The 20635-nt window shown below is 39.4% G+C and overlaps 1 protein-coding gene across 4 annotated transcripts in view; it reads right to left on the reverse strand.

Annotated features, from left to right (window-relative positions):
* DMD (dystrophin) overlaps positions 1-20635 on the reverse strand; it is a 1885017-nt gene that overhangs the window by 239461 nt on the left and 1624921 nt on the right. For all 4 annotated transcript variants that reach the window (XM_060234097.1, XM_060234096.1, XM_060234099.1 and 1 more), the window contains one exon: positions 3462-3540. In XM_060234097.1, coding sequence (XP_060090080.1) covers positions 3462-3540 — 79 coding nt within the window. The remainder of the gene's footprint in view (positions 1-3461; positions 3541-20635) is intronic.

Genomic DNA, 20635 nt, shown 5'->3' on the forward strand with positions numbered 1-20635 from the left:
TCTGCCACCTTTTTGATTTTAAGCACCAGCAGCCTGGTTCCATCTGGGGACAAGTGGAGACTGTCTTTTGTACAGCTCCCGCTTGTTCCAGAAAGCATCCCAGTGCCTAACAGATTTAAACCCTTCCTCCCTACACCATCGTCTCATCCACACATTGACACTTATAATTTGTGCCTGTCTCTCCAGCCCTGCACATGGAACAGGTAGCACTTCTGAGAAGGCTACCTTGGAGGTCCTGGCTTTAAGTCTCCTGCCTAACAGCCTAAATTTTTCCTCACAACTGCATTTCCCCACATCATTGGTGCCAACATGAACCACAACCACTGGCTCATCCCCAGCCCTGTCTATCAGCCTATCTACAACATCCGTTAATGTCTGCTACCTTTGCACCAGGCAGGCAAGTCACCATACGGTCAGTACGCGGTTTTGCCACCCAGCTGTCTACCTGCCTAAGGATCGAATCACCAGCTATCAAGACCACCCCTCTCTCCCTGTTCAGGTATGGTTCCTTGGCACGAAAGGATACCCGCTCACCAACGAAGAAGAGGCCCCTTCTGAGGGCGCATTCCCCTTATCCTCAGCACAGTGCCCTGTTCCCTCTTGACCCTCATGCTCACTGGCAGCAGCAGGGCTGCCACATTCAGAGTGGGGCTCATCTAATACGTCCCCGAGAGTCTTCTCCAAGTGCCTAACATAAGAACATAAGAGAAGCCATGTTGGATCAGGCCAACGGCCCATCAAGTCCAACACTCTGTGTCACACAGTGGCAAAAAATTTTATATACACACATACACTGTGGCTAATAGCCACTGATGGACCTGTGCTCCATATTTTTATCTAAACCCCTCTTGAAGGTGGCTATACTTGTGGCCGCCACCACCTCCTGTGGCAGTGAATTCCACATGTTAATCACCCTTTGGGTGAAGAAGTACTTCCTTTTATCCGTTTTAACCTTTCTGCTCAGCAATTTCATCGAATGCCCACGAGTTCTTGTATTGTGAGAAAGGGAGAAAAGTACTTCTTTCTCTACTTTCTCCATCCCATGCATTACCTTGTAAACCTCTATCATGTCACCCCGCAGTCGACGTTTCTCCAAGCTAAAGAGCCCCTAATTGCCTAATTGACTCTCTGCTTCTCCAGGTCAGTCACCTCAACCTCTAGCCATGAAACCTTGATATTTGTTCACTCTGTAGCCATTAAACTTTGTTCTTAGGGGTCAGGTGACAAAAACTGAAATCCTAGATGTATTTACTCATTGGGACTTCTGAGTATACATATTTGCAAGCATATTAGGGTCACAGTGTACATGGTAAAATATTGAAGACTGCTATCACAGACTTTGATATCTCCCAACAGGTAGATTTCCCCACCAAAACTTCAGTTCCCCTCAGTGACTGAGTTGCCCTACAGTAGCAAATATATCTTCTAAATTGAAATAAATGTAAACTATTCCACTCTTTGTGTTAATATTGGTTTAGGCTTTTACTCAACACAGGTACATGAGGGAAAATACAAGAGCTGTCTTGTTTTATATTTAAACCCTCACTTAAATAGCATCTGAGGCAGTTTAATTTTCAAAAACAGAAGAACGCTTTTATTAAACAGGCAGGGAATATCTCTCTCTCTCTCTCTCTCTCTCTCTCTCTCAAGGTTTAGAGATTGCTGAGATAAAAACTTCCAAATATATACAGATCTGAATTCTTAGAACATTCAAGAGTCTTTATTTGTAGTTGTTTCAAGGGTTTTTGAAAGTTTATTTGAGAGGTACTGTGCTTAGTATAGTTCAGCTCTAATACAGTTCTTAATAATGTTTCTTCTAGAGGATGGTATTTGCTTTTTGTCCCTAGATGTCTCCTCTTAAATATCCCTTCAGATATTACAGCTTCCTAGTAACTCCTGAGGTTGTCCAAAGCTTCTATTTCTTCTCCAGACCCAAGTTCCCCTTAGAGCAACCCCTATTCACTGGCGGGAGTCATTGTTTCCCCTAAGAAGCAATAATAACTATTCCTATTTGGCTTGATTGGGAGTGTCCATCTAACTGCCCAGTCAACTCTTGCCAAATCTATTTCCAGTAATATTTTCTGAGTAAAGCAGTTATGTAGTTTTCTTGACTGAGAAACTGAATTCTCTCTGGGTAGCTAAAATATTGTAAAGACAAATGAGTCTCTCTTCTTCTTTCTGTTGAAGAACCTTTCTGACTATCCCATCAGAAAACACTAACTTCAAATATCTCCTCCCTTAGGAACCAACTCTTTGGCTACTGAGCCATATGAAAGACTAAATACAAAAAAGACTCTTTCCCTTCCAGAACAATTGTTTTTTAATTCTCTAGCAGCTGATGCTAACCAATCAGAGTGTGTACAACCAATTACATTAGCTCTCAATTCAAGGGAAGATTAACTCTTGAACTCCCTGACTCTCTGAGACATGGAGTATTTTAAAAGCCTGTTTTCCATCACAACTTGAGCCACTTGTGGGAAGGGCGGGATATAAATCCTAAATAAATAAATAAATAAACAAACAAACTGCATGTAGGCACACACACATACACAAACATATAAGAAGGTTCCAGAACAGTTCAACACCCTTCTGCATCTAAGTAGAAAAAAATTTAAAACTATTTCATACTCCTTGCATGCTGAGAAAAAGCTAAAAATCCTAAGGATTTATTTCAGATGAGATTACTTTTATATTACTTATTTGTGCTGTTGTCCAGCTGCAAAAATATACTTTTTCTTGTATGAAAACTGTTATCAACTTCCAAAATTCTTCTTTATTGCAAGTCATAGAACTCAAGTCATAATGGAACAATACAATAATAATGGAGTGTCTATTTATACTGACCTAGAACCTTCTTTATATCAGCAAATAATCTATCCAAAGAAAGTACTTTTTAAAGTTAGTGGTCATGTATTCTATATCAAGAGAGTTCCACTTGTACTCATGAGTAGTATGGTCCAAAGAGTGGATTACCACTTATCTCTCTCTCTTTTTTTTAATGAGAATCAGGTCTTAGGGTTGTATTAGTGCTCTTTCTATCTCTGTTGAATGTTATGGACATCTGAGTACAAGTTTTAGCTCCCAATGACTCTTAAGTACTGTAATAAGAAAGTTAGTTTAATATTGTTTTATTAATTAAAACACAGACAAATGATCCAGGTTTCAGTCTCCAGGACTGAATATATGAAGATGAAAAGACAAATAATACAAAGGAAAGAATCTTAATGATTGTATAGCCCCTACACATTTCACATGCAGCTTCGTCAGGGGGAATCTTCCAGATTCTTTTAGTTCCATTCCTGTATTTACACTTTAGCACCTTTGCACCATTTGTCTTTTCATCTTTGTTTTGGTTCATGTGGCCTACTTTTTTCTTCATCGAGGACTGAATATATAACACAGCTTTAAAGTTTAAGTAATATTACAGAAATGAGGAACAATTATAGTAAGCAATTACTTACTTGAAAGGAAGTGCTGAGAAGTCGGGCCAAAATCCCGGTGGGCCTCATGCAGCTGCCTGATACGTTCATCAATAGCCACCTGGGGGGGGGGGATGTAATAAGGGGTGATAAAATCAGGTGCTCTGTTAAAAGAATGACTTTAGACATTACAGAGTACTACCACAACAGCTTAAAATAACTGGGTTCTTAGAGCACTTAACATATGTATTAATATATTTATTTATACTCCCCCTTTCTCTCCAATGTGGACCCAAATTGACTTTCATTTTATCCTCAAGACAACTCTGTGAGGTAGGTTAGGTGAAACTGTGTGACTGGCCCAAAGTCATCCAGTGAGCTTTCATGGTAGAATGGGGATTCAAATCTGGATCTCCCTGATCTTACTCCAACACTCTAATGCCACTACAATACACTGGTTTTCAACTCATGTAAATCCTGAAATGGTTGGAATTGGGTATGTATAAGCCACATGAGAAAAAATGCCCTTCATTTACCAAATCCTGCTTAACTTGAAATTTGCCAAGCCCATCTGAAACCCAGATATAATTTTCATTCTCAACTGCTTCCATTTAAAAGGATTCTGAAAATGATTATCCCAAAGGTGGCTTATTGTCAGTCCATTTCTGTGGACAGGATTGCTTACTTTTATAAATGCTTTTTCTCTCATTCCTGTATTCATTTGGTTTATATTGTGATAACAGGATAGAGAGGGTTACATTGGACAAGCAATTAGTTCCTGAAACTGAAGAGATTATGATTTAAATAAAGGAATTCCACCCCAAAATGATTTTAAAATCAAAACTATTTTAGTCTTCCAGATTAAGAGGCAGTCCTGTACGAGTTGAAGACTGTCGGCTAAGATCCAGCAGAACCACTAAAATGTGCTCTAGAAAGTTTTATGGGCTTTCCAGTTAAGCAGCCTTATTGTACTCCAATCTGTTTCTTAAGGTGAGCACAGTTTAAAACTGTTGATAGAAGGGCCATATATGCTGAAATGACAAATATAACAAAACATGGCAGGGTTTTTTTTTTTTTTGTGAATATATGGAGGGCAGCCACTGATTTCAAGTGCAGGTGAGGCAGTTTTGTAGCCACACATTTGTTTATGCTTAAATTAAAATGTGCTTTCATTAGTGCTTGTAACAGCTAAATTTTATTTTATTTTATATTTTATTTCTGATTTTTTTTTAAAAAAAGTTTTGAGTGCCATTTTAATGGTTTAAGTTAAAGGGGAATCTTGACCCTTCCCTCAGATTCCTGGGCTGAGCCAACAACAAAATGTCATACTGTGACAGGGTGGGACATTCATAGTTCTTCAGAAAATGGATAAGTAGGGCTGCTCAGTCAGAAAGGGAAATACAAACTGAGGGAAAATCTTGAATCTTAGGGAGGGTAGTGGGTGAGGTTATCATACAGTATTATTTTTGGGACTTCCGGGTTTGGGTCATGGAGGATTGAGCTGCTTCTCAGGAGAGGAGCAGACCAGAGCCTCTGTTTTGGGCAGAGTAGGTGATCCTAATGCCTGCTGCCTACTTCTCCCAGGCAGGGAGAAGGCCAAGACATGCATATTAAATTCTGAGGGGATTTACTTTGGCTGATGAGGAATTCCAGTGGGGTTTCTTTTGGCTTTGAAGAGTCCCCGGAGAAGGATTGTATTTCAAGGTCTACAGGGTCATTAAATTGACTTAAATTCACCAGGATTCAAAGCTTCTTTGGAACTGTTTAACATCTATCTTTGAAGAGAATGGTGTTCAAAAGGATAGTGACTTTAAAAGTAAAAGATCTTCATCTATCACTCCGGGACTAAAATAAGACTTACTTGAAATAAAGACAAAGGTCTGGATACAAACACGTTACCTTAAAGTAAAGAAGATAAAGGAGGGGGTAAATTTGGGACTAAGGAAATTTGAGAAACAAGGTTAAAAGAGGGAAAACAACTTATGTTTTGAGTACCTTTGGTTGGGCCAGACAACCCCCTCTGAAACAGAACTGCTAACTTGATGGATGTCACAGGAAATGGCGTCATAGAAAGATCATGAAACTTCTTAACCATTTAAAATGAGACTTCGTGGCAAGAAAGGAAGGAAGTAGCCATTAAGAGATGCAAAAACTGCAAGCCTCCTAGCCCTCTCTAGGACCATAAATCATAGAGAAGTACCAGTGGCCATTAAAAGAAGGTCAAAAGTTCAAAAAAATTTTAAAAGAAAATGGGACTTTAAAAAATAGTGGAGCCAGCAGATATCATCATTAAAAGGTGAAATCTATTGGACTATATGCTTTGAACTAATTTTGGAGCACTCCAGGAGAAAAAGGAATTGTTTTTTTAAAAAAAGGGGCAGAAAAGCCGCGGACGCTATTTTGAAGAAAATAAAACTTTTAAAAATTAATATCTCGATTTAGGAGCTTCTGGGAATGGCAATTTTGGGCTCATATAAAAGGGAATGCTTTAATTTATAAGTCTGTGTAATTTAAATTTTATTTGGTGCATAAATCAGGAGCAAAGCAGATTCGTATGAGGGCTAGGTCACTTGAAGAAGCAAAAATGTCTAAATGGCAGGAGGCAATAGAATCCATGGAGTCAAGACTGGCAAAAGTAATAAAAGATTAAATAACAGAGAGTAAGAAGGAATTAAAAAAAGATATTGAATCCAGTGCAGAGGCGGTTAAGAAAGAAATAAAAAAAAATGAGGATCTCAGGAAAGACTCCAAAGCAGCGTTAAAGAAAGTGCAGGAGGTAGAAGAAAAGGTGAAAGACCAAGACTCAAGAATTGATACAGTGGATTCCACAATTAAAAAATGCATGAGAAAGCAGTACTACAAGATTGTAAACTAATGGAAAATCAGATACATCTGAGAGGGGTGCCTTAATCTGTTGAGATTGATTTAAGGACATATATAACATGAATAATTGCTGAGTTTTGGGGGGATGACCCTGATGAAACCAGTTATTTTTATTATATCTACAGGGTTAACTCAGTCTATGCCAGAAAAAAACAAATTACCAAGAGATGTGGTAGTGAGATTTGTGACAAGAGATATGGTGGGAAAGATTTTAAGTAAACAATTTGAAAATACATTGGAGGTGGATGGCAGTAGTGTAAGAATTATGAAAGAATTGCCAAGAAAAGTCATAAACAACAGGGGACTGTATAAAAATGGACTGAAAAGCTGAGAGAAAATGAAATGAGATACAGATGGATATTTCCAGAGGGTTTAAGTTTTGAATACAAAGAAAAGAGATTTACAATCACAAGCACTCAAGAAATGATAAAGTTTTTGGACGAACGTAAGGAATTTGGAAGTACAGAATAAAAATAAAAAACCACAATGGATTACAAATTAATATCTTGGAATGTAAATGGACTAAATTCACCACAAAAAAGAAGGGCAACTTTTCATTGGATTAGGAAACAAAAATGTAACATAATTTGCCTACAAGAAGTACACATTAAACAAATGGATTACAATTTTTTATGAAACAAACAACTGGGTGTGGAATTTTGTTCATTGGCTAAGGAGAAAAAAAGGGGTGTTGTTTTTTACGTTAAGCACGAATTAGACCCAAAATTGATTTTTAAGGATGATGATGGTAGATATATTGTGGTGGAAGGGATGTTGAACTACAAAAGAACTTTGTTATTGGGACTGTATGCCCCAAATGGAGCAAAAGAATCTTTCTTTAAAGACATTATGCAACAATTAGATCAAGTGACGTATGAGCAAATCATGACAATGGGAGATTTTAATGGAACAGTTAAAAATATTTTGGACAGATCTGGGGGAAAAAAATAATGAAGGAAGGCTTCCGGTGTGAGAATCCAACAGAGCTGTCGTCTCCTGAATAAGGGGAAAACTTAATTCTTTGTTCAGGGTAGTAAGAAGCCTTAAAGGGCTTCCTGCCTGCATTCCTCAGACAGAGATTTGCCCAGGATAACACACAAAATACTTTGAGCCGTGTGACCTCAGCTGATGATTGATCTCGGAGGGGGGTTTTCTGAAGCTTTGAGGTCCAGCGTAGAAAAATGGCGTTGTTCAGCATCTACAAAGGATTAAGAGCCATTTAATTGGCATAAGCCTGTTTGGATCTCACTCTCTTTTGGGACTGATAAACTTCTGAGAAGCGACAAGACTGAAGTTTAAGAGGCATAGCTGTTAAAGTACTTTGATTGTAATCTCTCGCTCCGTGACTTTTCTAAGCTAATCTAAATAACATTGGAAGGTGGGAAAATTTGAATAATAAAGAAAAAGAGGGGAGGAAAAGGAAACTTGAAACTTGGACTCTGTTAAATTAAAGACTTTGATGGAATCTGGGAATGAAAAGAATTATTTTGAATACCTGAGGTTGCTGACATATGCTTCGGTGTTATGGCTCTGCACTTGAAATTAACATAACAAGCATCTAAAGACCGCAATATTTGGAGAATGAGAACTGGGCTCAGTGAACCAGGAAGTAAAAGCTGAAGGTGAGAGGAGCAAGAAGAAGGTCTTTGCTAGGGATTTTTAACCATAGAGAAATTTGATCGCCATTTTGAAGAGGGAAAATTGCCAAAAACTGTTAAAAATCAATATCTCAGCCGAGGAAGGTAGGAGAAGGACGAAATTAGTCTTATTTTAAACAGCAAGCTTTAAGCTACTGGACTTGGTGCTGGATTTAGAATTGGAGTCTTTGGATTTTTTGAAGTTTTTTTTTTTGTCAGAAGACTAACTCATGTAAGATCTCATTTTTTGGACAAAATGCAAAGTCAGTTTGATACCATGGAGGCCAGGATCATGAAGGGTGTGGAGAAGATGTTAACAGCTTGCAAAAAAGAGCTTAAGAAAGACATTGGAGACCTTAAAAAAGAAGTTGAAGATTTTAAAAATGTGCTGGGTATGGTCACAAACAGAGTCAAAGATGTTGAAGAGAAAGTTGATGTGCATGCTTCCACCTTATTAAAACTTCAAGAGAAGGTAACAGTTCATGACTGCAGATTAATGGAAACTCAAGTGCGTCTGATAGGAATACCTGAAGGGGAGGGAACTGATTTAATGGATTATATGGTGAAAATAATTGCTGACTATTTAGAGGAAGATCCTGAAAAGTCCAGAAACATGTTGGACAGTATCTATAGAGTTAATTCATCATATGCAAAAGATAAAGGCTTACCAAGACATATAGTTATAAAACTAAGGACAAAGGATATGGCAGGGGAAATTCTAAATAAAAGTTTTCAAAAGGCTCTGATAGTGGAAGGGAGCAGAATCAAAATAATGAAAGAGCTGCCAAGACAAGTGATAAACGACAGGAAGAAATACAAGAGATTAACAGAGAAGCTACGTGCAGAGGGAACGAGATATAGATGGATACTACCCGAAGGTTTGGGCTTTGAGCAACTTGGAAGAAGGATTACAATAAGGAATGAGCAAGAGATGTGTAGTTTTTTTGAAGAGAATAAAGACTTTGCATCATAATGGATTACAAATTATTATCTTGGTATAAAAATGGACTAAATTCACCCCAAAAATGAAAAGCAACATTTCATTGGATTAAAAAACAAAAATGTAACATTATTTGTTTACAGGAAGTTCATATACAACAAAAGGATTACAAATTTTTGTGGATCAAACAATTGGGGTTGGAATTTTTTTCATTGGCGGATCAAAAGAAAAGGGGTGTGGTCTTTTACATTAAAGAACAATTAGAACCAAAATTGATATTTAAAGATAAAGATGAAAGATATATAGCAGTGGAAGTGATGATGGATGCAAAAAAAATGTTATTAGAACTATATGCACCAAATGGTGCAAAAGATGCTTTTTTAAAAAGACATTAATAGACAGTTGGATGATGTGTCCTACGACCAGATCTTGATGATGGGTGACTTTAATGGAACAATACAAAACAATATAGATAGGTCTGGCCAAAAGAGCAATAATAAAGAAGGGAGACTGCCAAAATCATTTTTTGAGTTGGTTAAACAAGAAAGCTTAGAGGATATTTGGAGCAAATTTAATCCTGAAGTAAGAGACTATACTTTCTTTTCAGCAAGACATAATACTTTTTCCAGAATAGATATGTTATGGGGCTCTAAAAGTTTAGGCCTCATAACTAGAAAAGGTATGTGCAGATAATAATCCAATATTTTGGGCTACAAAATTGCAAAAGAAAACAAGAAGATGGAGAATAAATGAGGATTTGCTACAAGGTAAAGATATTGTGACTTTTCTAGAAAAAGAAACTATAGTGTTTTTCCAAATAAATGACACTGAGGATATAGAATTCCAGACGGTTTGGGATACTTACAAAGCAGTAATGAGAGGACTATTGATTACATTGAATAATAAAGATAAGAGGGCTAAAGAAAAGCGGATGTTGGATATACAAAATGAAATAAAGAAAAAAGAAGGGGAACCAAGAAAAAGACCAGGGAAAAAAGAAATTAATAAGGGAAATTACTATATTACAAGCCCAAGTAAGACATTTGTTGAATAAAGAATTAGAATGGAATTTTAAAAGTTTGCAACAAAAATCGTTTGAAGGTGCGAATAAACCTGGGAAGTATCTAGCTTGGCAACTGAAGAAAAAGAAAGAAAATAAAATTATTAATACAATTGTGGCTAGTGGAAAAGAGATAGTAGACCAAGAAGGAATTAAAAGAGAATTTTTAAAATATTATGCAAACTTATTCAAAGGTGTGAAAATTAAAAAAGAAAAAATGGAAGAGTATTTACAAAATATTAAAATAGCACCCCTGACTGAGTATATGAAAAATATTTTGAATGATCCAATAGAAAAAATTGAAATTGAAGCAGCAATAAATGTAATGAAGGTAGGTAAGGATCCCGGGCTGGATGGATATACAACTAAATTTTATAAAATTCTCAAAGATGAGATAGTACCAAAATTGCAAAAATTGATGAATACGATAAGAATAAAAGGGGAAATTCCAAATACTTGGAAAGAAGCTGTAATCTCATTGATTCCCAAGGAAGATAGAGATGTCACAAATGTAAAGAACTATAGACCAATTTCATTATTAAACAATGACTATAAGATATATACAAGAATCTTGGCAGAACGACTTAAGCAATATTTGATCAATTTTATAAAGGAAGACCAAGCGGGATTTCTCCCTAAAAGGCAAATATTCAATAAACAGAGCAAATCTGAAATACTAAAATCATTTAGAAGATCAAAATATAACATTTTTGATAACAAAGAATAATTATTTCTGCTACTTATGGCACTGAGTGAGTTCACACAAGAGATTTGCGGCAGTATCCTGACTCTGAAAAAGCCAGTTCTCTTTGATCTGTGCCATGCAATCACACAGCCCCCACCCTGCTGCCGGGAGAGGCCCAGGCTGCATATGTGCAAGATGAGCATTCAGACTGCTCATGTGCACACCAGGCAGGTGTGGGGCAGGTGCAGCACGCATACAGCTGTTCAGATGTGATCAAGAGAAGCTGCATGTTCATACAGGAGCACCCCTATAGCTAGAGAGAGAGGAAGGCTCCTATTCCTGGAAAAAAATGGAGTCTGATCAGAAACAGGCCAAGGAAATATTCCATTCAAAATGGAGTAGAACCAGCAGTGAGCTTGTTCTGGTCATCACCTAAGGGCTAAGGCATCCTTTTGACATGGCCCTCTCCCCTGCCCAAACGGAATGCATGAGGACAATCGGGTCTGCTGGTAAATATGACTCATAACTTAATCCTCAGCTACTGATCAATGGCCCATCCCTCAGGCCCATTACTTCTACTCAGCCTTTTCTATGCTAATACCTACCACATTGCTCAAAGTCTTTGTCTTCCTAGGTGTCGAAACCAAACCAGTTTAAACTCATCAACTTTACCATGACCCATCTTTCTAGAAATTACTGTGTAAACATTATCTATTGTTACCTGGAGATCCATTCAGGTGACCAGAGTCAGCTCTGCTCATTGGCTTGAGGTGAGCACCCAACTGGGTACCCAGAAAGGACTCATTACTGCCCACCGCAAGCCAGCCCCTTTTCTGGGAGGACCTCCTCCCCTCCAAAGATTATAAACATGAGAGCAAGCCACACCTCCTTGTTCAGTCTGAGCACATGTAACCAGATTGTTCCCCTCCATTACTCTAAGTAACGGGACATTAGCAAAACCGCCCTCTTCCGGCTAGCCTTCCAAGATGGAGCTTGAAATAAACATCACGCCATCATTAACATTAATATAACTGAGATAGCAGTGAGATGAGACTATTTTAGACTGTTTTAGATTATGTAAAAATTTAATGGTAAATTGTAAACTGTATTGAATTGTATAATTGTTTTATTGTTCAACATGGCTTTTACCATACCTTGTAAGCCGCCCTGAGCCTGCCTCGGCGGGGAGGGCGGGGTATAAATAAAATTATTATTATTATTAAGTAAGGGGCCCCCTCAGACATGGCACAATGGTAGAGCATGTCTCCATCTTCAAATTGTAACTGGGCCTTAGGACATCTGGGCCAGGCAGTATCGCCCTGTCTATGTTTTACCCTTGTGTTACCCCTATCAATTTCATCTCTGTTTTTCTTAGGAACTGTGTGATTGTTGTATGAATTATTTTCCTTGTTTGAATGTGTTATTTCTTAATAAATATATTTTAGTTTACCCAAAATCTCCTCATTATTTAAAGAGAAATTCTGGGAAGACTGCCTTCTGTACACACAGGTAGCTGGGATTGGATTAAACAGCTACTAAAATGTATGCTGGGTGCATTTCCTGGCCATCTGTGTTAGCCAAATTGCCCTCAAGAGGAGTAGAGGAATTAGTTTGGTGGGCACAAATGGCCAACCGAAGCAGGACCAAAAACCTGTGTGCACAGAAGGCAGATGTGTGCGTGTGATGGTGCACATTAAATTTGGGGGGCAGGCATGGCTAGGTTGGGCCAAATCTCTTGTGTGATCACTCCCAATTGAAAGATGTTCCAGTTGGAAGAACTTCGTACATTTAATGAGTATTTAAGAAAATGTTTGCCTTAATTTTCATCAGAGACACTAATTACTGTTTGCATGCCATTTTAAGCTATAATTTCAGGGTTTTTTTTAATTTTAGGGTCAAGGCAATATTCTGTACTTAAGATCTAATAGACTAAGTATGGCTTTTCCTCTTGAAGAAACAGTAATCTCAAAATCCATTAGGATATATATACTGCGCCTGAATTTCTTTAGTTAATCCTCAAATGAAAGAAGGGAGTAAAATATAATAAAATCAGGAAACATAACAAAGCCTTTGGCATACAACTCAAGAAATGAGAGGAAAGTATTTCATCTGACTTAACATCTATCGTTGCAATTCATTTCCAGCCAATGGTGTTTTGCCATATATTGTCGTATGAGAAGGATTGTATCTAATTAATCAAATATTGTTTTCTTTTATCTTTCACTGATAACTCTAATTTGAAATTTTCAATTTTAGGGTACATGTGTTGGTTCATGCAGCTCTAGTACGAATCAGTTTGTTTAAACCATGGGGAATGTGGAGGAAGAAGTGTGTGTGTGTAGGGGGGTAGAGTTGGAGCTATGATTGGAATTGTTTTATTTTTATTCTATATGTATATTGCATACACTTCTATAACTATGTATTTTAGTGTTTCAATTAAATAGTGTGTATTTAAAGAATGGAAGATGCTATGTATCTGGTCTAATATCTGGTTCTAATACATTCTGTACTACAACAGACTAAATCAATGTTTGCTAGTACTTTTAGACTAGTTTTAGAAATCTACTTTAAACTTCCAGATTGGTATTTACAATTGCTCTTTTGTTCTTTAAATTCTGCAATGCTGGTGTTAAGCTTCTTTTCTATTTTCTTGTAATTTAAAAAGCAGTTTAAAAAGACTGTGGAGTTAATATTAACCACGAGTGATGCTGAAGGATATGGTGATAAAGAGCAACCTGTCAATCGCATCCTGTCTTTCTACATTCATTAGGGCTATCAAGGCTGCTAACAGATTAAAAACATAAACAGGCACCTACCAGCAGGGGCCTGAAAACATGAAAATCATATGAAGATATCCAAGTAGAAGTTATGATGAAACAGCTATGATGATTCTGCAACTGAGTTTAATAATGTTCAACATATTTGCACCTTGCATCACATTTGACTATGGATATGGAGGCTGGAAAGTTACTTGCACAATACTATCAAGCAAGCTGTGTGGGGGATTTGAATCTAGGTCTTCCAGATCCTAGGCTGACACTCTAAGTACTGTACCATGCTGATATTTATGTGAGTCCTCGGGACACAGCAAACTGCAGATTGACACATTGACCCTGACTTTTCACAGAAACCAGCTTCATCATCTAATATAGTCCTTCATGTATCACCTTTTAAAATGCAATAAATGACAGCAGTGGACCACAAGCAACAACAGCCTTTCGGTTCAGTTTCAACTTTCTAAATGCTATTGCCTGCAAAACTGCCTCAGAAATAGGGTTGCCAAGTCCAATTCAAGAAATATCTGGGGACTTTGGGGGTGGAGCCAGGAGACATTAGGGGTGGAGCCAAGATCAAGGCTGTGACAAGCAGAATTGAATTCCAAAGGGAGTTCTGGCCATCACATTTAAAGTGACAGCACACCTTTTCAATTCCTTCCTTCCATAGGAAATAATGAAGGATAGGGGCACCTTCTTTTGGGGCTCATAGAATTGGACCCCCTGGTCCAACCTGCTGTTTTTATACCTTACTTCACATTCAAAATGGCAAAAATAGCTATTAAAATAGTTTCTAGCAATCTTGTGACACTCTATAAAGGAAAAGCTCCTCTACTGTGAATGTGAAACAAGAACTCTGAGGGCACAAAATAGGGCACAGACTATTTTCATATAACTCTTCATTTACATATATGTCAAGCTAAAGTTGCTTATTGCCTATTCTAATGTTAACCCCCCCCCCCCGCCCAAATATTAACCAGCAGCTGGCAGAAAACAAACAGCCCTAATCATACCAGAAAGAAAACATGTTTCCAAATCTAAAACTTAAAATAGCCCTTGGCCTACTATATACAGAAGGAAATATAAGAAGAGAGGCATAGTTAAATTTTAAAAGGCATTGTAGCTTCCAAACAGATCACTATCGTGTAGCACACAGAAAAAACCATAAGAGCTCTGTGTGTGTGTGTGTGTGCTTGCTCTCTTCACATACCCCCATCTAATTTCATCAAGAGACAGGCATCTGTGTTCATGGCTGACAGTCACAGATCCCAGGGACGACTGATTCCACGCTGAGGTGCCGTGGCGAGGGCGACGACTGCGCCGAGGAAGGCGCGGGGAGCCCGGTGGAGGCGAGGAGGGGAAACTTAGGGAGCGGAGGGCGGCGCAGGGAGAGCCACCGCTGAGGAAGCCAGGGAGGCAGGTCATAGCCCCGGGGACTCTGGAACGTCCTGCGGGCGCCGGAGCCGCCACAGACCGAGGCCAGGCAGCCACGAGCTGGCCGACCCGCCTTCCCTCAGCCTGCTCCTCAACGGCATGGCGCGCTCTCTCGAACAGAGCCTCAGCCACTGCGCATGCGACAGAAACCTACGCGTGCCGCTTCACACACGCACGCACACCTCTTCCTCAGAACTTCCTTCTGCAGAGTCAGATTCGTTTCTGAATCTGCAGAAGGCGCCGTTTCCCTCCCCTCCCCTCCCCCCGCTGCTGTTTTTGGGGGGAGCGGGGGAAGAGACTGGAAAACCTGGCGTCTCCCGCCAGAGCGGGAGGATTGGGACCCCTACTCAGAAAGGTGAATCTCTATTTACTACAACATTCTCTGTTTCTGTAAGGAAATACAGTGTAGTAGGACATAAACCAACATTAGCAAACTTGCAGAGCCAATCTTGAGAGCCAGTTTGCTGTAGTGGTCAAGTGTATGGACTCTTATCTGGGAGAACTGGGTTTGATTCCCCACTCTTCCACTTACAGCTGCTGGAATGGCATTGAGTCAGCCATAGCTATCACAGAGCTAGCCTTGAAAGGGCAGTTTCTGGGATAGCTCTCTCGGCCTGATGTACCTCACTAGTTGATACCCACTCCCACACCCTGGCAGACCGGCACCTTGTAGCCTTACATTTTGTGGATGACATAATTCTGTTGTCCAGAACACCAGTAGGCCTTAGAAGGGCATTAGAACAGTTTGGTCTCTACTGTGATCTTAACCATCTTGAGATCAGCTATCAGAAATCAAAAGTTATGGCTTTCAGTCCAAAACTCATGCTAAGAAAATGGAGTATAAATGACATAGTTTACAAAGGTAGTAACTTATAAATATCTGGGGGTCATGATTCAGTCCACAGGGACAAAGAAGGCCCATCATGAACATGCTGCTAATTTGGGTTGCAAATCAACTCAGGCTATCATCAGATTTCTTCTTGTGAAAGGAGTGCACTTTATACCAGTGGCACTGAAATTATATTTGGCTAAAACAATCCCACAACTCACCTATGGAACTACCTTGGGTCCAATTTCATCAAGTTTTGCCCCACTTGAGAAAATACAGTCTAAATTTCTGAGAGCTGTTTTTCATTTCCCAAATAGTGTTTCCAATGCTGCACTATGCCTAGAAACTGGTTTGCTAAGGGTAGAGGCTAGGGCAGGGGTGTTGATCTCATTTATTATGAGGGCCAGATCTGACATACATGAGACCTTGCCAGGCTGGGCTGGGCCGGGCCATGTCAGGCAAGGCCACGTGTGTACCTATTTAAGATTAGGTAGCAGAGATATAAACTGTTTAAAGGACAGACAAACACAACTAATTTTTTTAATGCCTAAAACATTAGCAGTTGTTGATCTTAAAGGTGCTTTCTTTGTATTTGTTCCATGGGATCCAGGCAACCGGGCAAAGGGAGCTCTGGCTCTTTCCCTCCCTCCCCAGGGGACCAGGAGGGGGAGGAGCCTCAATCAATGGAGAAAATAGAAGTTTTGTTCTGTAGCTCCTGTGACATTGAGCAAGCCTTGCAAAGCAAGCTGAGCTTCAGAAGGAAGCAAGAGAGAGGGAGAAGAACGCAGACAAGAGCCAGTTGCTCGGGGGCCTGATAGGAGCCCTCCAGGGGCCTGATTCATCCCCTGGGCCGCATGTTTGACACCCCTGGGCTAGGGTAAACTTAATTTCAATCAACACTTGGCTTAATCTTAGTCATTGCCCCTTGAATATCACCTCATTAATTTTAATGAATAGGCTCTGTTCATCCTGGGTCAGAGCTATTCATCAGACATCATCTGTGCTTGGTTTTTTACCAGAATCTCTCCATATAATGGCAATAGATCAAGCTAAGGCTACAGTCAAACAGAAATTACAAGACACTGAGAGACAGAACGATATTGCCAAGGTCCCGGATTATCCAGTCCCAAAGAAGATATGTGGTGATTCCAGCTCCTGACCTTTCAAATCTAGTAACACCATCTCACAGAAGGGCCTTTTCTATGGCCCGATGCAATATTTTTCCATCTGCAATCGTAGAAGGCCGTTATAGAAGAGTGTCAATGGCAGAGCAGGTTTGCCCTTACTGTACAAATAAAGTGGAAATGATTGACCATGTTTTACTTGAGTTTGGACTATACAAAAGCAACGTGCCAAGTATATTCATCCTTTGCTAGAGAGATAGCTGGGCTATTGGACTCCAAAACTAGAAATATATTCTTAGCAGACTCTAATCTCCAGTTTACGTATGATGGTGCCACATTTCTGGTGACTGCCAGGAGAATTCATGATGATTTTGCAAAGGAGGGACTTTGAAGTTGACCGTTTTTATCCTTATTGTATATTTTAAAATTTTGCAAAATTCCCTTTTTTGAATTTTTTTATTCTACTGTAACAATCATGCCTAAATGTCTGAGTACTTGTACATTGGATTTGAATGGATTGGCTTATTAAATTGTTTTTATTGGTTATGTACCGTAATAATAAATAATCTGAATCTGAAAGGGCAGCTTCTGGGAGAGCTCTTTTTAGCCCCACCTACCCCACAGGCTGTCTGTTGTTGTTTGGGGGGGGGAGGTAAAGGAGATTGCAAACTGCTCTGAGTGTAGGGCAGGGTATAAATCCAATATCATCATCATCATCATCATCATCATCTTCTTCTTCTTCTTCTTCTTCTTCTTCTTCTTCTTCTTCTTCATGATTTAAGCATAACTGCACTGCACTGAGGAGATTCATTGTAATGATATGATGAAAGGTAAAGAAAAAGCAAATAGCTGCCTATTAACACAAATATTTACTCTCAGTTGCACTTACTACTTTCTTAAGTTCTTTCATGCATTAATTTTGATCATACTTAGATTTTAAAAAACAGCAGTATACTTAGATTAAAAAAACAGCAGTAATACTTCTTATGTTTAACTATGACTTTTTATATTTAAACAAATCCTTGTAATTTACATGATTTTCTTTACATCCTCTATTATTCTGCTTGCAGTTTTATTATACTATAATCAAGACCTGTCCTAAAGCCTTTCATACTTAGTAATATTTATGGTAGAGCTGGTTAAAGAAATTTTGACACCTCACTACAGGGGTTCAACATGGACTTAACTGGTAGTGGTTCAGATCTGGGAAGTGGCTATGGCCACAATTCACACCTGTCACCTTGTCTTCCACCAACAACAGCAAACAGAACCCCTGTGACACTATAGTTTTACAGCCTCAAACCAGCCCTGATTAATTAGCCTGGATTAAATGATTTAGTGGCCAATAAATTAAACAAAACTTTGGCTATCATCTTTTAGACATCACTTTGCTCTCATGCAGGAGTTCCCCAACATTGGCACCCGCTGCCAGCTTTCCTGGCGTGTGTCAAGTGTTTTTAGGAAGAGGGGGGGGGGATTACCCTCTTATGGACACATTCCAGCTTGTCTATATCCTCCTTAAAATGTGGCACCCAAAACTGAACACAATACTCCAGGTGAGGTCTTACCAGAGCAGAGCAAAGCGATATCATCACTTCACGTAATCTGAACACTATAGTTTTGTTAATACAGTTCAAAATTTCATCTGCCTTTTTAGCCACCGCATCATACTATTGACTCATATTCAGTGTATGGTCCACCAAGACCCCTAGATCCTTTTCACACATACTACTGTCAAGACAAGTCTCCCCCATCCTATAACTATGTATTGGATTTATCCTACCTAAATGCAGAACTTTACATTTATCCCTGTTAAAATTCATTTTATTGGTTTTAGCCCAGTTTTCCAGTCTGTCAAGATAATCCTGTATCCTGTCTCTGTCTTCTACTGTATTTGCAACCCCTCCCAATTTAGTATCATCTGCAAATTTAATAAGCATTCCCTCTATTCCTTCTCCAAGAGGATGAGAAACCATTCACAAGGACTCATTGGATGCAATCTGTCAGCCTGTTGCAGACTTCCTATTTGGTAGCCTATTTGGTTTTAAAAATTCTAGAATAATATCGATATTCAGCTCAGTATATACCAAATGCACACCTCTAGTGAGGGGCACTCCCCTTAGTTGGTTCTTCTCATTCCTCTAGGGATGTGCTCAGAGGGTTGTTATTGTTGAGGAGATGTCTTCTTGACAAGACCTGAATTGTGAGGTCTCACAGGATTCGATTCTGTATCTGATGTTATTTAACATACATATGCATCCTCTTGATGAGATTATCAGGAGGTAATGACACTCAGCTCTTCCTCCTGTTGGATAAACAGTCGGCTGCAGGGCTCTCGGCAGTTTCCCATTGCATTGATGTGGTAGTTCAGTGGTTAAGTGGGAGCTGGGCAAGGTTGAATCCATCCAAGATGGAGGTCATATGGCTGGGAAAGACTGAGATGCTAGCTGGAGGATCACTCCCAAGACTCAAAGGTGTCCAGCTGACAGCTGTAGACTCTGTAAGAAGCCTCAGGATGTGGTTGGATTCTGCACTATCATTGGATAAACAACTGCACCTATACCAGGCCTGCCAGCCGACTCCTTATTAGTCTGGGTTGGACTTTGCCCCACTGATCCATGCGACAAACACTACCAGACTAGACTACTGCCATTTGATCTACATAGGATACCTTGAAAATGCTTTGGAGATTGCAGGTGGTTTAGAATGAAGCTGCCAGGTTGCTGACCAGAGCACCATGATGCTGCTGCACTGGATGCAAACTAGTGGCTGGATCCATTTCAGGGTGTTGGTGTTAATCTTTAAAGCCTTTGACTGTCTGGGAACCTCATATCTAAAGGACTGCCTCTCTTGTTATAACTCCCCACACTGTCTTCAGTCATCCTCTATGGGCCTCTTGCAGATATCCAGCCCCAGAAAGGCTTTGTTAGCTGTCACCAAAGCTGTCACAACCTTCTCAGTTGTGGCCCCTACCCTGCGGAATGCCTTGGATGACATTCATTTCCTGCTGGACAAACAGATACAAGTTACTTTCTTAAACATTTACTTTTCATGTCCATTTTCTATAGAATGCATGGTAGAATGGACTAGTGATGGTTTCTGAGGCAAAGGTGCAAACATACATATGTCAGACACAAATTAATGCCAACAAAAGCTGAACTGTACAACAGGTTTTTAAACTTCCTACCTTTCTTCCTTCTTGTTGACATGCAATTTAACATGGTAATTGGATGGGTTGTCAAGCATCACACGGACAGACATTGTAATGTTGGACAACCCATCCAATTACCATGTTAGATTGTACAGAGAAGCCATTGAAATCCATAAACATAAACACAATTTCAACAGGAAGTAAGTTTAAAAATGAATAGGGCATGACTTCCAGTCCTGAAAAACACAAAATGCCCTACAGTTTACAACAGCACTACAGATTAGAATTTCTATAGCCAATCCATATACAAAAGAACCCCCTCAGGTAAGCTCCTCCATTAGTATGTTACAGCCCAGGAAGATCCCACAAGATAATGACTCGGCCCTACCCCACCTGCCTGAGTAGATATAAATTACTTGCCTACCAACTTCTCAATTTGACCCAGAGAGAACTCCAGTTTTCTGGGCTACACCTCTGAGGATGCCAGTCACAGTTGCTGGCGAAATGTCAGGTCTCACAATGCCAAGACCTCTGCCACACAACCCAGAAAATCTACAATAACCAGTCTTCTTAATACTTTATATCTTTCAGTTTTAAGATGCTAGGGTTTATTAAGGACTGCAAGGGTTTATTGTAAGGACTGGAGTATACAGTAGGTTCTTTGCTACTTGGTAGAACTTTTCTTCAGCAGTTTCTTAA

Source organism: Heteronotia binoei, chromosome 3 (assembly GCF_032191835.1).
Source record: "Heteronotia binoei isolate CCM8104 ecotype False Entrance Well chromosome 3, APGP_CSIRO_Hbin_v1, whole genome shotgun sequence".
NCBI classification, from domain to species: Eukaryota; Metazoa; Chordata; class Lepidosauria; order Squamata; family Gekkonidae; genus Heteronotia; species Heteronotia binoei.